General features: G+C 38.7%; 1 protein-coding gene across 2 annotated transcripts in view; it reads left to right on the top strand.

The window, feature by feature from the left end:
• ZNF277 (zinc finger protein 277) overlaps positions 1-13,832 on the top strand; it is a 170,992-nt gene extending 157,160 nt beyond the window's left edge. For both annotated transcript variants that reach the window (XM_020984642.2, XM_020984644.2), the window contains exons 9-12: positions 2,680-2,776; positions 7,615-7,657; positions 9,573-9,747; positions 13,215-13,832. In XM_020984642.2, the coding sequence (XP_020840301.1) occupies positions 2,680-2,776; positions 7,615-7,657; positions 9,573-9,747; positions 13,215-13,416 (517 nt within the window). In that variant the 3' untranslated portion in view covers positions 13,417-13,832. The remainder of the gene's footprint in view (positions 1-2,679; positions 2,777-7,614; positions 7,658-9,572; positions 9,748-13,214) is intronic.
• Positions 13,833-14,085: the final 253 nt, after the last annotated feature.

Here is a 14,085-nt window from a genome sequence, read left to right as displayed (position 1 = left end):
TATGGGTTGGACTGAATAGTCTCTGAGGTCCCTTCTAACTCTGATAATCTATCTGAGAAGTAGAGGAGGGGGAATAACTGTTCATCCTGTCTTAAGACTAACTCAAAATCACCTGCATCTTCTTCATCTCAACTATCAAGTTTAAGAAATGTTCACTTCTTACGTCATTTTCATTACAAATTGACTTTTTTAGAAAGAATAGAATAAATGGGAGGGCAGAATAGGATTAAGGGAAATAGAGTTAGTTTTTCACAACATGTCTACTATGGAAGTGTTTTGCATGACTGCACACGTACAACCTATATTGAGTTGCTCGCCTTTTCAATGAGGGTGGGTGGGGAGGGAGGAAGAGAGAAAATCTGAAACCTAAAGTTTTAAAAAACATATGTTTAAAGAAATGTTTTCACATGCTGCTGGGAAGTAAGAAATACAGGAAATGGGGTACAGAAGTCTATCCTGCCCTACAGGAAAATAGAAGGGGAAGGGGATAAGAGAAGGTGGGGAAGAGATAGAAGAGAGGACAGACTAGGGGAAGGGATATTCAGAATGGATGCCATCTTGGGGTGGGGGGAGGGGTGGGATGGGGTGAAAATTTGGAACTCAAAAACTTGTGGAAGTGAATGTTGAAAACTAAAAATAAATAAATTTATATTTTTAAAAATTGACTTTTTTTCTTGGTCTCCTGAGGTTTGAATTAATATTTTGCTAAAGTGAATACCAAAGTTGGGTAACAGAAGGTTTGCTATCTTCTTCGTAACAGAGGACCTGGTTAGTAGGTCCTCTAGACTTTGGAAAACAGCATTTCTTCAGGGCACCCTTGTTAGTGTGTTTTATGCAGTAAACATTTACATTTTGATGCCACGGGTATCTCATGAACAAGGGTGGTAATGCAGAATGAGGAGCTCATATTGACTACCATCCCTTCCCTCCACCACCCCCAACACACACACACACACACACACACACACACACACACACACACACACACACACACACACACACACACACACACATATACACTCACTCTCTCTCTCTCTCTCTCTCTCTTCTCTCTCTCTCTCTCTCTCTCTCTCTCTCACTGGAAAAGAGGGAAAGGAAGGGAACATCAGTCTTAATTTTGCCAAGAAAAGAGGAGATGAGTCATCTAAGACCCCACCAGGAGTTAGTGGCTTCTTGAGTAGCCCATTGATTCTAAGTACTTAGTTTCCTTGCTATTTGGGTAGAATTCAAGAAGAGTATATCCCCAAATACCTACCTACCTGAAAGTAATTATTAGCATTTCAAAAGAGAAAGGAGGAAAAAGGGATGTCTGCTCTACTACAAGATTCCCCAGGAGGTCCTGGTAAAAATAACGATTATTTCTGTGATGGAAAAAAAATGGATTGTTTTGAAATGCAGCATGCCCCATTTGTCATGCAGAAACACGTTTGCAGCATCTTGCCTGACTGTGTGTACACTCAGTGGATGTAGTTAACACATCCCTTGATATGCCTCCTTGTGCAAATTAGACCTAGTTGTCTCAGAACAGAGTCTGCCAGAAACAACTGCTGTTTCATGATTCCCACTCGTTCAGTAGTGGGGTAGCTGTTCAGAGGAGAGTAAAATAGGAGAAAAAGGATCAGCACCTGTTTGTCATTTATATTAATTTCATGGTACTTCTTAGACTTTCAAAAGCTAAAAGATAAACATAATGTGTTGTGACAATCTCTGGATAAATGTCAAGGTTGAAAAAGATTTGGCTGGTCTCCCTCTGGCAGACTGGGAGGGGAGAACCTAATGGCCAGTGCCACCTATGAACCACTGAGCTGAGAGGGCTCGGGCACACCTCCCACATACACACTGTATTTTTAAATGCACACAGATTTGTTTTTTTGTTTTGAATGTTTTATCAAAAGTGTTACAGTGAACATCAATATAACTAGCTAAATTTGCCTAATAGCTATTTACCTTTAAATTAATTAATTTCAATCAATAAAGAGTCATAACAATTAACTTCTTCACTCCAAGTCCTCATTAGGGTTCTCTGTTCATTTTCATATACTTTTTCTCCTAGTGGTGATAGTTAGTCTGTATTCCCACTCTTCTGGTTTTGCTTATTTTGTGTTATTTCAGATCTTTCCAGATTTCTCTCATATTCCTCAGTCTCTACTGTATTATAGGATTCCATTACATTCTTGTTCTACAGTTATTTAACCATTCCCCTACTACTGGACCTTTAGGCTGTTTCTAGCTTTTAATGATTATGTGTGTGTGTGTGTGTGTGTGTGTCTGTGTCTGTGTCTGTGTCTGTGTGTATACATATATACACAAACACATATATGTGTGTGTGTTTGTATACATATATGTATGTATATATATGCATATATGTGTGTATGTATATATATATATATATATATATATATATTTCTGCTGCTGAAATCATAGAATAGCTCTTTTTTTGTTGTTCTGACAACACAGGTATATTTCCAGTGACAGATAGTTTTATGGTTTTTATCATTTACTTTTAATTTTTTGGACTGCAAAGCAAAAAGTTTCTACATATTTGCAATTCCACCAAAAATGGATAAATGTACCTCTTCCTCCACAGCCCAGCTACCATTATTTTGCTGTTTTTAATGCTTTGTGGTCTGAGCAAACTAATAATGAAGGCAATCTCTGTTTTATGTTTTTTGCATATAGTGACTGGTCTGATTGGGAAGAACATCCTGTCTGTGCCGTTTGCTTGTTTTGTGAAAAACAAGCAGATACTACTGAAAAATTACATGTCCACATGGAGGTGAGATATTGTATTGCTCATTTGGTTTGTACTTTATTGTATAAAAAGAATGCAGATCATTACTTCAACCTTAACAGCCTATAACTACGGCCTCTTATTCTTCAGTCATTTTTCAGTCATGTCTGACTCTCCATGACCCCTATTTGGGGTTTTCTTGGCAAAGATACTGCAGTGGTTTGCCATTTCCTTCTTCAGCTCATTTTATAGATGAGAAAACTGAGGCAAACAGGGTTAAATGACTTGCCCAGAGTCACACAGCTAGTAAGTGTCTGAGGCCAGATTTGAACTCAGGAAGAGGAGTTTTCCTGACTCCAGGCCCAGTGCTCTATCCACTGCACTACCTCGCTGCCTAGAGCCTCTTATCTATCCCTATCCTGAAGGCAAGATTTGGAAGTATAGTGGTAGCATGTAATCCATTCAATGCGATCTAATGATCCAACATGTGTGGCTAAGCGTTTAGGGGTATTTTGGCATAATTCTAGCCCAGAAATTCAAATATGAATCAACATAAGCATTCAGACTAGGGTAGGTAGAGATATATCCAAGTCCTGAGTCTCATTCCAGTGCTTCCTGCCCTGGGTAGAGATCATAGAAATCTGTTCTATTCTGTACTAAGCTGTTGTGGAAGCCATATGAAAAACAGGGCCAGGGTCATATCTTTATAAAGAAAACTGGAAATATCCCACAGTCAAGAATTTTCCTTTTCACTCAACTACAACCTTTTTGTATTTTAAAACAAAATTAAAACTGCAAGATGAACAAGGCTAGGATCATATGCTCATAATTTTGCCGCAGCCTAGAAGGCAGTCACAGGGCCATGAATGTTAACCCTGTGGAGGCAGAACTCCCTGAAGCAGGAATCCTCTTCCAACTCTCCCCTTCAAGCCTAAGAAATAGAGCAGCACCTGCTTATTTATGCAGGGGACCAGCTGTGAGGTTGCCAATTCATAGACACATAGAGTTGGAGAAGAACTTAAAAGTTCCCCTGCCCGAACAATGAAGAAATATTCAATGCAACATCACTAACACATAGCTATCCAGCCTCTACTTGCACACTTCGTGATGAAATGTAAGTGGAATAAATTTTTCATCACAACTAGCTGGCGCAGTGGAGAGAGTACTGGCCTTGGAGTCAGGAAAACCTGAGTTCAAATCCCACCACAGACATTTACTAGCCATATGACCCTGGGCAAGTCACTTACTCCCTCTCAGCCTCAGTTTCCTCATCTGTGAAATAAGGATAAAAATAGCACCTATCTCACAGAGTTGTTATGGGGATCAGTGACATAATATATGTAAAGCTGTGGGCAAAACTTACAATGCTATAGAAATGCTAGCGATGATGATAATGAAGATGATGAAGAAGAACTGACCAAAAGCATTGAGAGCTTATTTCGACATAGTGCTTATGCTAGATATTGTCTGAAGCTAGGAACGGGCATTGCCTATTGTGAGCAGGTAAGTGAAAACAATAATAAAATACCCACAAACCATGAATCGATTATTCAGGCATGCCATATGCTAGGGGACTTTATGGTAGAGTGAAAAGTGCACTCATTTTGGAGTCAGAGGACCTAGGTTCAAATCCTGTCTCTGCCATTAGCTCACCTTGGGCAGGTCACTCTCTGGGCTTCAGGTTCCTTATGAATAAATTGAGGGGGTGGGCTAGCTGATTTTCAAGACCCCTTCCGACTCTCACTCTTGGATCTTACAGATAAGAAGAAGGATCTAGAATCTAGACTGTAAGTCCAATCTAAGTCGAAATCTGATCCTCTTCTCCTACATGGAAGCCTTAAGAATCTGACCAAGATGGGAATAACCCAAAAAATCTATTACAAGCCTCTGCGGCTCCTGGGGAAGTCTCAAGTACACAGGAGAAGTCAAATCCAAAAAGAACAAGGTTTCTTAACCTTTTGTGTGTCGTGGACTTCTTTGTCAGTCTGGTGAAGCCTATGAGCCCCTTCTCAGAATAATGTTTTTAATTGTATGAAACTTGATACATAGGATTATAAGCACAGGTCTAGTCATGTCTCACACACACACACACACACACACACACACACACACACACACACACACACACAAAATTCAGTAAACTCTAGTAGCTTTCTATTGCCTCCATGATCAAATATAAAATGTTCCATTTGTCATTCAAAGCCCTTCATGACCCAGCCCCTTCCCACCTTTCCTGTTGTCTTACACCTTATTCCCCAACACATACTCTTCAATCCAGAAACAGTGGCCTGCTTTCTGTTTCACCATCAAGCCACTGCAGTTTAAAGTTGTCTATAGTCATATTAAAAAATGCTCTAAGTCACTATTAATTAGAGAAATGCAAAATAAAACAACTCTGAGGTACCACATCACACCTATAAGATTGGCTAATATGACAAAACGGGAAAATGATAAATGTTGGAGAAGATGTGGGAAAATTGGAACATTAATGGATTGTTGGTAAAGTTGTGAACTGATCCAACCATTCTGGAGAGCAATTAGGAGCTATGATCAAAGGGCTATAAAACTCTGCATACCCTTTGACCCAGCACTACCACCACTAGGTCTGTATCCCAAAAAGATCATAAAAAAAAGGAAAAGGATCCACATGTACAAAAATATTCATAGCAGCTCTTTTTATGGTGGCAAAGAATTGGAAATTGAGGGGATGCCCATCAGTTGGGGAATGGCTATATATGAATGTAATGGAATACTATTATTCCATAAGAAATGATGAGCAAATGGATTTCAGAAAAACCTGGAAAGACTTGCATGAACTGATGCTGAGTGAAGTGAGCAAAACCAGGAGAACATTATACACAGCAACAACAACACTGTGCAATGACCAACTTTGATAGATTTACCTCTTAGCAATGTGAGGATCTAAGTCAATTCCAAAAGACTTATGATGGAAAATGCTATCCACATCCAGAGAAAGAACTATGGAGTCTGAATGCAGATCAAAGCATACTATTTTCTCTTTTTTTTTTCTTTCTTGTAACCTTTTCCTTTTGTTCTGATTCTTCTTTTACAACATGACTAATGTGGAAATATGTTTAATATGATTATACACATATAGTCTATATCAGGTTGCGTGCCATCTTGGAGAGGGGGAAGAGGAGGGAGGGAGGGGGAAAAATTTAGACCTCATAATCTTATAAAAATAAATGTTGAAAATTAAAAATTAATTAATAAATTTTTGTTAAAAGACACTGCAGTTATCCTTTTCACAACTCAATTTTTCTGATCACGATTTCAGTATATCACAGGTTGGTATAAGAAATTAAATGGGAATTTGGGAGGGAGTTTTGTGGAAGCCATAGGTGACACATGAAGTGCAGACTCAGAAATGCATAGAATATATGTATAGTATTGTATAATATAGCCTATGACCAAATATTTAATCCAAATTTTACAATAAGGTCTGTAAACACCCCATAACAGAAAAAGAAAAAGAAAAAAAAATTCAGACTTCTGTGGTACGAAAGGAGGGCCAAAAAATGTTATGCAGATTTTCAGCTCACTGGGGTTGGGGGTGGGCCACCACACCCTAAGCCCTGCAATGCGGAAGGAATAACTGTACATATCTTAGCTGCAAGTGTTTTCTCTGAATGTTCCCCATTCCTAGAACACTCTCCCTCCTGTGCTCTGATTACTGACTTCTTTGGCTACCTTCAGGTCCCAACTAAAATCCTACCTTCTACAGGAAGCTTTCCCTAACCCCTTGATTCCAGTGCCTTCTCTCTGTTAGTTAATTCCTGTTTATCCTATATATAAGTTGCTTTGTATGTATTTGTTTGTATTTTGTCTCCCCCTTTAGATTGTAAGTTTCTTGAGGGCAGAGACTGTCTTTTGCCTCTTTTTGCCTGGCACATAGGGGCTTAATACAAGTTTGTTAATTATAAAGGAAACCAATTCCATTGAAATACAGTTATGAAAATATTTTCCAAAAACAAATTCACAGACTTCAGGTGAAGAACTCCTAATTTATAACATAGATCACAAGAACTTCACAAATATGGAAGCATAACAGAACCACCGCATCGGAAAGGGCCTCCAAGATTATCTAGTTCATTCTACCTCCCCAAATCCCTCATGCGGCCTCCTTACCAAGTATTTCATAAGTAATAAGAGGATTTATGTTAGAGAAGTCAAAAGTTAGTGTATTTTGGGGGGAGCCTAGGAAGAGAGAGAGAGAGGCAGTTGACCATTTACACAACACATACTTAATAAAGGAAAGTAAAAAGAGAAACTTTTCAAGGTTATCAGGTATGGGGGATTTCTAGCACCTTAATACAGAGTGCAAGAGTGACAGACACATGCTTACTGGAAGACCAGATGATAGAATACATGCAGGACATGCTTAAGAAATAATCCTACAAGAAAAGAAAGAAAGAAAAAGAAAGAAAGAAAAGAAAGAAAGAAAGAAAGAAAGAAAGAAAGAAAGAAAGAAAGAAAGAAAGAAAGAAAGAAAGAAAGAAGGAAACATATACATTAATAGATATATAGATACACATACATACATACAAAAATACAGATAGGAGCGAGAGAGAATGGCTACATAATACATCAATAAAAAAAATGATAATCCTACCACTGCCATAGCTGAAGAGGTGTTTCAAGTCCATGTAATCAGTTTTTGCTGGGCTGTGTTACTTAGATTTTAAACAATTTAGAAAAGGAAGATGGTAGACATGGGTTGAACTTCCAGGAGCTCAAACTCCTTGGAGTTCTTGGTAAGCTCACTTTCTGTTTAAAACATCAACATGAATGATGAAAGAACTCAACGGATTATGGATCTGTATAGCAAGGCATATAAATGAATAATGAATATTTATTTACAGGATGCACATGAATTTGATCTTCTGAAAATAAAATCTGACCTTGGTGAGTATGGTATACTCTACCCTGCAATGACACATTTTTCATTAAGAGTCCTGTAAAACAATCCAAAAACCTTAAATGTGCTTTTCTTATGTACTACTAAAAGATGGTAAGATTGGGTGTTTTGTTGGATTCTTTAGTCTTTTTTTTAACTACATATATACATACATACATATATATATATATACATATATATATACATATATACATACATACATATATATATATACATATATATATGCATATAGAGAGAGAAACTATGTGTGTGTGTGTATATTTAAACTACGTATATAGAGAAAAAGAGGGAGGGAGAGATCTACATTTTCTTGACTTGAGAAGATCTAAATTTACTTTCTTTTAAACTATAACAGTACTCTATAATCAGAGATGGAAACTATCTGTCCAAAATGTTTTCCATGTATATATAGTAGAGGATTCTATTTAAAGTAGTTTTTCCCAGGCATTTTGAAATTTCATTCTCCCATTGTTTTATATCTGACTTCTCCACACTCTTTATTGGTCCTCTTTACATGTGCTTTATCCCAAGCTGGCAATCCATATGCAGCCCATGAGCCAAATGTCTGTAGCTCCCAGAGACCCTAGGAATACAGATCTCCTGAGATTTTTTTTCTTAGGGAATGCAAAAACTTAATTATTTGGCACACATGAGCCCTACAAGACACAGCTATCCACCACTGCCCCTGTATCATGCTACCATAAGGACCAGGTATTGAGACTAGGGCTGTAATCTCATTGGTGTTAAGAAATCCTGAGGGAAGCATATCCTTCCAGTGTAGGTCAGAACCCTTTTTGCAACATTTATAGTATTAGAGAGTTACCTAGAGCACGGAGAGATTGGCTTGCCAGACCACACAGCCAGCATGGGTGAGACCTGAACCCAGGTCTTCCTGGTTCTCTATTCACCATTGTGGGGTTCCTTCATGCTACCATACTTGGATAATTAATAACTAATTAAAATTAGGGAGGCAGCATGGCCAGATGGATAGAGGAATGATTTTGGTGTCAGGAAAACCAGAGTTCAAATCCTAGTTCTGATATATACTGGCTACATAACCACAGGCAATCACTTAACCTCTCAATGTGCCAGACGACTGTCCAAAACTGAATTACAAATATCCTGCCAATATGAATTAGTGGAAGAATTTGGATTCCTGATCATATGGCCCACCATTGAGAAACATGACCCCTCCCCCCAATCATGTGCTATATATTTATTTGCATATCAAGTCAAAGAAAAGTAGTATCAGTTCTGTTTATCTCCTCTTGCAATAACTGGACACATTAGAGTACTGAAAAAAAAAAACAGAGTCAGGAATCACTGATATAAAGGGATTATTTGATTCATTTTGCATATTGATGACCTTTTGAAAAGCTCCAAATTCACCTTCTTTGGCATAAGACTCTTAGAAGGGCAGGCCTGAAGAATTCAATAGTTATGTCTAATATAGCTGTAGAACTACTGAAAAAAAATGTTAACTGAAATACCTAAAGTCAATCTGTGGCACCGTCCATACCCAACCCAGGATGTCTTGGGTATGAACAGACTGTGTTACACATTTCTCAGGCTAGTGGGGACAGAAGCATAACAGCACAAAGAAGACTGGTAACTTGCTTGTCAATAATAGGTGCAAACACAAATGACCTCTTCTTGCCTCTCAGCACCACTAGACTTCTTGTACATCTTTTTTCTTTGGTTACTTTATACTACTGAAATCATACATGTGCTTCTCTTCTTAGGTGCAACCCTCTCAAACCCCCTGCAGATATCCTAATGCATTCTCAGTCTTTCTTAGGCTACTGTGAAAAGTCTAAATGACGTTTTTAAAAAATATACCAGTGCAAAAGTAATTGTCTAATGAATCATCTGGCATGATTTTGCTTCCTACCATCTTCCCAGGATTACATTTCTATCAGCAAGTAAAACTGGTCAACTTCATTCGGAGGGAAGTTCACCAATGTAGATGTTATGGCTGCCATTTGAAATTTACATCCAAAGCAGAATTAAGGAATCACATGGAGAAAACCAAACACATATCAATGCTTCCTGAAAGAACCACATGGGATCAGCCACAGTAAGTATTGCTCCTTCACATGCATGTATCTTTCCTTCTCTCCCATCTTCCTACCTCTCACATTTCAATATTTTTAAGTTGCTGAAAAGCTGACTAGCTAGTATGCAACTACTTGGGTGTGCATTATTAATCCTATAAGCATCCTTTGGCCTGGCACCTAATTGAAGCCTATTTTGAAGGACCCTGGAACTATTATATAAGATCTTATATATCCCTTAGATAACATTAGTTCAAAAGGGTCCTGGAAAGTTAAGTCCCCCAAAGATTCCAGTATAGAAGCACTTCTCTCCCTTCCCTCATCCCTCAGGTAGAGAACGACAAGCTGGAGAAATTGCTGGCAACACAATACCACATAGACCTTTAGAGGCAATCTTGTCCAACCCCTTAATTTTACAGATGAGGAAACTGAGCCCAGAAGAGGTGAAGTGACTTGTCTAAGGTCACACAGGTAATAAGTGACAGAGCTAGGAGTCAAACCCAGCTTCCAAATCCATCTCTCCACTATACTTCACTACAAAATGTGCTTGCTGCAATGGAGTCCACGGAACTCTGTCCCTCTCCCAAGATGGATTCCTTAGAAAGGGCCTTGTGAATTTCCAGAGTCATCCCTCAACTAGGCATCTTCCCAAGTGGGTGGAAAACCCAGATGAATTCATGTTAGGCATTTCCAAATGTTTTTATGGCTCTCTAATGGAAGGGGGCATAGACTTGTTCTGTGTTTCTCCAAAAGGCACAAACACTTGAGCAAATGAGTAAGAGTTCCAGATAGGCAAGAAGATTGCAGCTCAGTGAGGGAACTGACCATCTCATAAGATAATGAGTTTTTTGTTCACAGAAGTAATTAAGCAGAGACTGGATGGCTATCTGTTGTAGAAAGTATTCCTATATTGGGAGGAGATCAAAGGTGTCAAACATGCAGCCCATAACTCTCCTGAGTGCTACCCAAACCAGATCGAAATATAATTGGGAAATATATAACAAAATAAATAAAAATTGAGTAAAACAAAACATAATAAAACAAATAATATACAAAATATAATAGATATAGTATCTATAACAATGTTTAGTATAATAATTGATGATATATAATATAGATAATAACAAAATTTATACATGATCTTCTAAGTGATTGTAAGGCTAACAGGGGGTCCTTGTGTATGATTTAGTGGCCTCTGTTTCTATTTGAGCTTGACACCACTGGACTAGATTATCTCCCAACATCACTTGTCATTCTAAGATTCCATGTTGCTCTGCCAACTTTGTATTGCATCTTGCTTTAATTTTTCTCTTTTTTTCCTCTCTCTTTCCCCCCTCTGTGGGATTCCTCAGATAGTTTATGGCAAGTTGGTAAGAGAGCTGGACTTAGAGTCAGAGGAGACTTAAGTTTAAATTCTACGTGCCACACACTTCCAACTTTCCCTTTCTGAGCCTCCGTTTCCTTATCTGTAAACTGAGGAGATAATAATACCTACAGAACTTAGAAGAGCTGTTGTGATTGTTATAGGAGATCATGTATATAAAGTACTTTGCAAAAACTATTTCGTCATTAGCTCTTATTACCCCCAAATGACCTGTGCCTTTGGATATTGTTCTGGTTAAATATTTAGAGCAGATCTATATGCATCACCAAATGATTGTGGGGCTAAGGAATGAGGGCTGAGGTAACCTAAAGGCCCAACACATAACTGGATAAAGGAATCACAAGCTGAGTTGTGCCTGGAGAAATTGCTGGTAACACAATACCACATCCCTCCACACACATCTCATTATCCTCACCCTTATGACCATAGGGTCTTTCTTTCTTTAATTTAGATTAATTAGATCTTTAATTAGGTCTTTCTTTAATTTTCTGTATTCTATTTCCTTTCTTTCTCCCATCTTCTTTTCTTACACTTTCTTTCTCCTCTCCTTTCTTTCAGTCTCCCTTATCTATCGATGCTTTGGCTCTGAAAGTGGCACCAACAGCCATCACTTGGACTCAGTGATGGTGCTCAGAGTTCAATAGATTGCTGATCATTCATCAGTGGGTGCACCTGTATGTATTGATAATATGCCAGAATGTTCGAGGACCTTCTCTCTAATCTCAATCTTTTCTTTCCTTTCTGTCCACTCCAATCCAACAAGCATCTTTTCAGTGTCTGTTATGTGCAGATTCTAAGGATACAAAGACAAGATGAAAAATAGGCCCAACCCTAAGAAGATTTTTTCCCTCTTAAACTGAGGGGATACAACATGTAAACAAATAAGTACATACCCAGTAATTTGAAGAGGAAGAAGCAAACACTAACTACAAAAGGGAGATCAAGAAAGAATTCCAATTAGGGGTGGCACCAGAGCCAAGCCTTGAATTAAACCATGCATTAGGATGAGATGCACTCTGGACATGCAGGACAACCTGTGCAAAGATGAAACACCTACTTTGCAAAGACAAGTTTGAGCCACAGCGTGATGTAACTGATAGGACATTGAACTTGCAGTCAGAAGTCCCACCTCAGACATTTACTAGTTGGGTAATCCTGGTTAAATCACTGTACTTCTCTGTTTCTCGATTGCCTGGTGTATAAAATGAGGCAATTGAATCCAGTAACCCACTCTAAAATCTATGTTCTTATTATCTATAAGTAGAAGATTGACTAGAATGGTAGTAATGTGAAATAAGCCTGGGAAAGCAGATTGTCCTCCCTTCTTTTCTATTCTGTTCAGCTTTTTCCTTCCCTGTTCCTCCCTTCTTTCCCCTATAGTCCCTCTCCTTTCTTCCCTTCTATTATCTTTTCCCCATCTCTGTTTTTAATTCACTTTTCCTTTTCAAGAATTTTGAAAGCATTCCTTCTCTCTGCTGTGGATACCAGTGTCTACTTCACTTTCCTTGATATCCTGAGAAATAATGGATAAGAATGGGATAGGAATGTGTCCTGAAATCATCTGAATGTTTCTTTGAAACCAACAGGAATTATTCTGATATTGGAGGGTGGCCATGATTCCAGAACCTTTAATTTCCTCTAATTGGTTTGAATGTCACCCAGGGAACAGCTGGACCTCAATAAGTGTATTATGGTGGTCCTTTTCTCCTCAAGTCGTATGTATTTAGAAAATCTGGATTTCTGACTGACCTGGAAAACTGACCCAGAAAGGGGAAAGGGAAGCCAAATGGGCAAGAATCCCAGGGCCTGGGGAAAGGGAAGCTCCCTTTACCAGTAGTTGTCCTGGAAGAAAAAGGAAGCTTGACATTTTGGAATGCACCGGGATTGTCCCTGGTCATCATCCAGCTTGAGGTTGTCTTCCAGTGAAAAAGAGAGCGTAGACAATTCAAATGTTGTCTTGTTTGCAGTGTTTACAAAATTCAGCATACATTGTTGGCAAGTGTTTTAAGCTTTCACTGTCAAGAATAGAATAGACTACAGCTGACTGTAACTGCCCATTAAGAATGAGGCTTTTTTTTTTAAACGCATTTGTGGTTGTGTTTTCAGGTATTACTTCCCAACCTATGAAAATGACACCCTTCTGTGTGCACTGTCTGACAGCGAAGGTGACTTGAATGCCGAGGGGCTGAAAGAAGATGACATCCCCGTCATCAGTGAGGATGTGCCCAATCTGCAGGCTCTGAAACAAGGCAGTGTTTTGAACCAGTTACTACAAGGAGATGGCTCAAAAAGCCAGAGAAAACTGTAGCCAACAAGAGGAATGTTGGGCTAGCTTTAAAACCCAATCACAAAAGGACAGTTCAGATTTCAACACAGGATCTAAACCTAGAGAAGACCTTGGAGATCATCTTGTCCAACCTTATCATCTTATAGACAAGAAAACTCAGCTCCCAAGAGGTTTGGTGATTTGCCCCAGAGAAGACTAGGAGTAACTAGCAGAACCAGTATTCCAACTCAAGTCCCCTAATTCCAAGATAGATCAATCAAAAAAGGAGAAAACATGGAATTGTGGTCCAGAATTCACCAGGTCATTCATTATTTGGTGTAAGGTTACCTGCCAAGGGAAAATGAAGTCCAGACAACTTAAATTTTATCCTTTTGCATGCTTGTAACTTCAACATAAATAATTCTGAATAAAATTTCCACATGAATTGTTCTGCAAAACAGTGCCTGGCTTTTCATGTTGTACCATGCTCTTGGCAGGGTGGCTGCAGGCAAAGGGGACTTCTGGGATGAAAGCACAGGGCAAAAGTCTCCCCTCTCCATAACTTTGTACAGGCTGTTTCTCATACTTGAAATGTACTTCTTTTTTCTCACCTCTGCCTCAGAGAATCCCTCGTTTTCTTCAAAGCTAAGCTCAAGTGACATCTACAGGAAGTAAGAAAAAGCAAATCCTTTTTGTGCCCTCAACAGGAAC

This window comes from Phascolarctos cinereus, unplaced genomic scaffold (genome assembly GCF_003287225.1).
Source record: "Phascolarctos cinereus isolate Bilbo 61053 unplaced genomic scaffold, phaCin_HiC Scaffold_1;HRSCAF=81, whole genome shotgun sequence".
Taxonomy (NCBI): domain Eukaryota; kingdom Metazoa; phylum Chordata; class Mammalia; order Diprotodontia; family Phascolarctidae; genus Phascolarctos; species Phascolarctos cinereus.
This window is presented reverse-complemented; position numbering and strand designations above follow the sequence as displayed.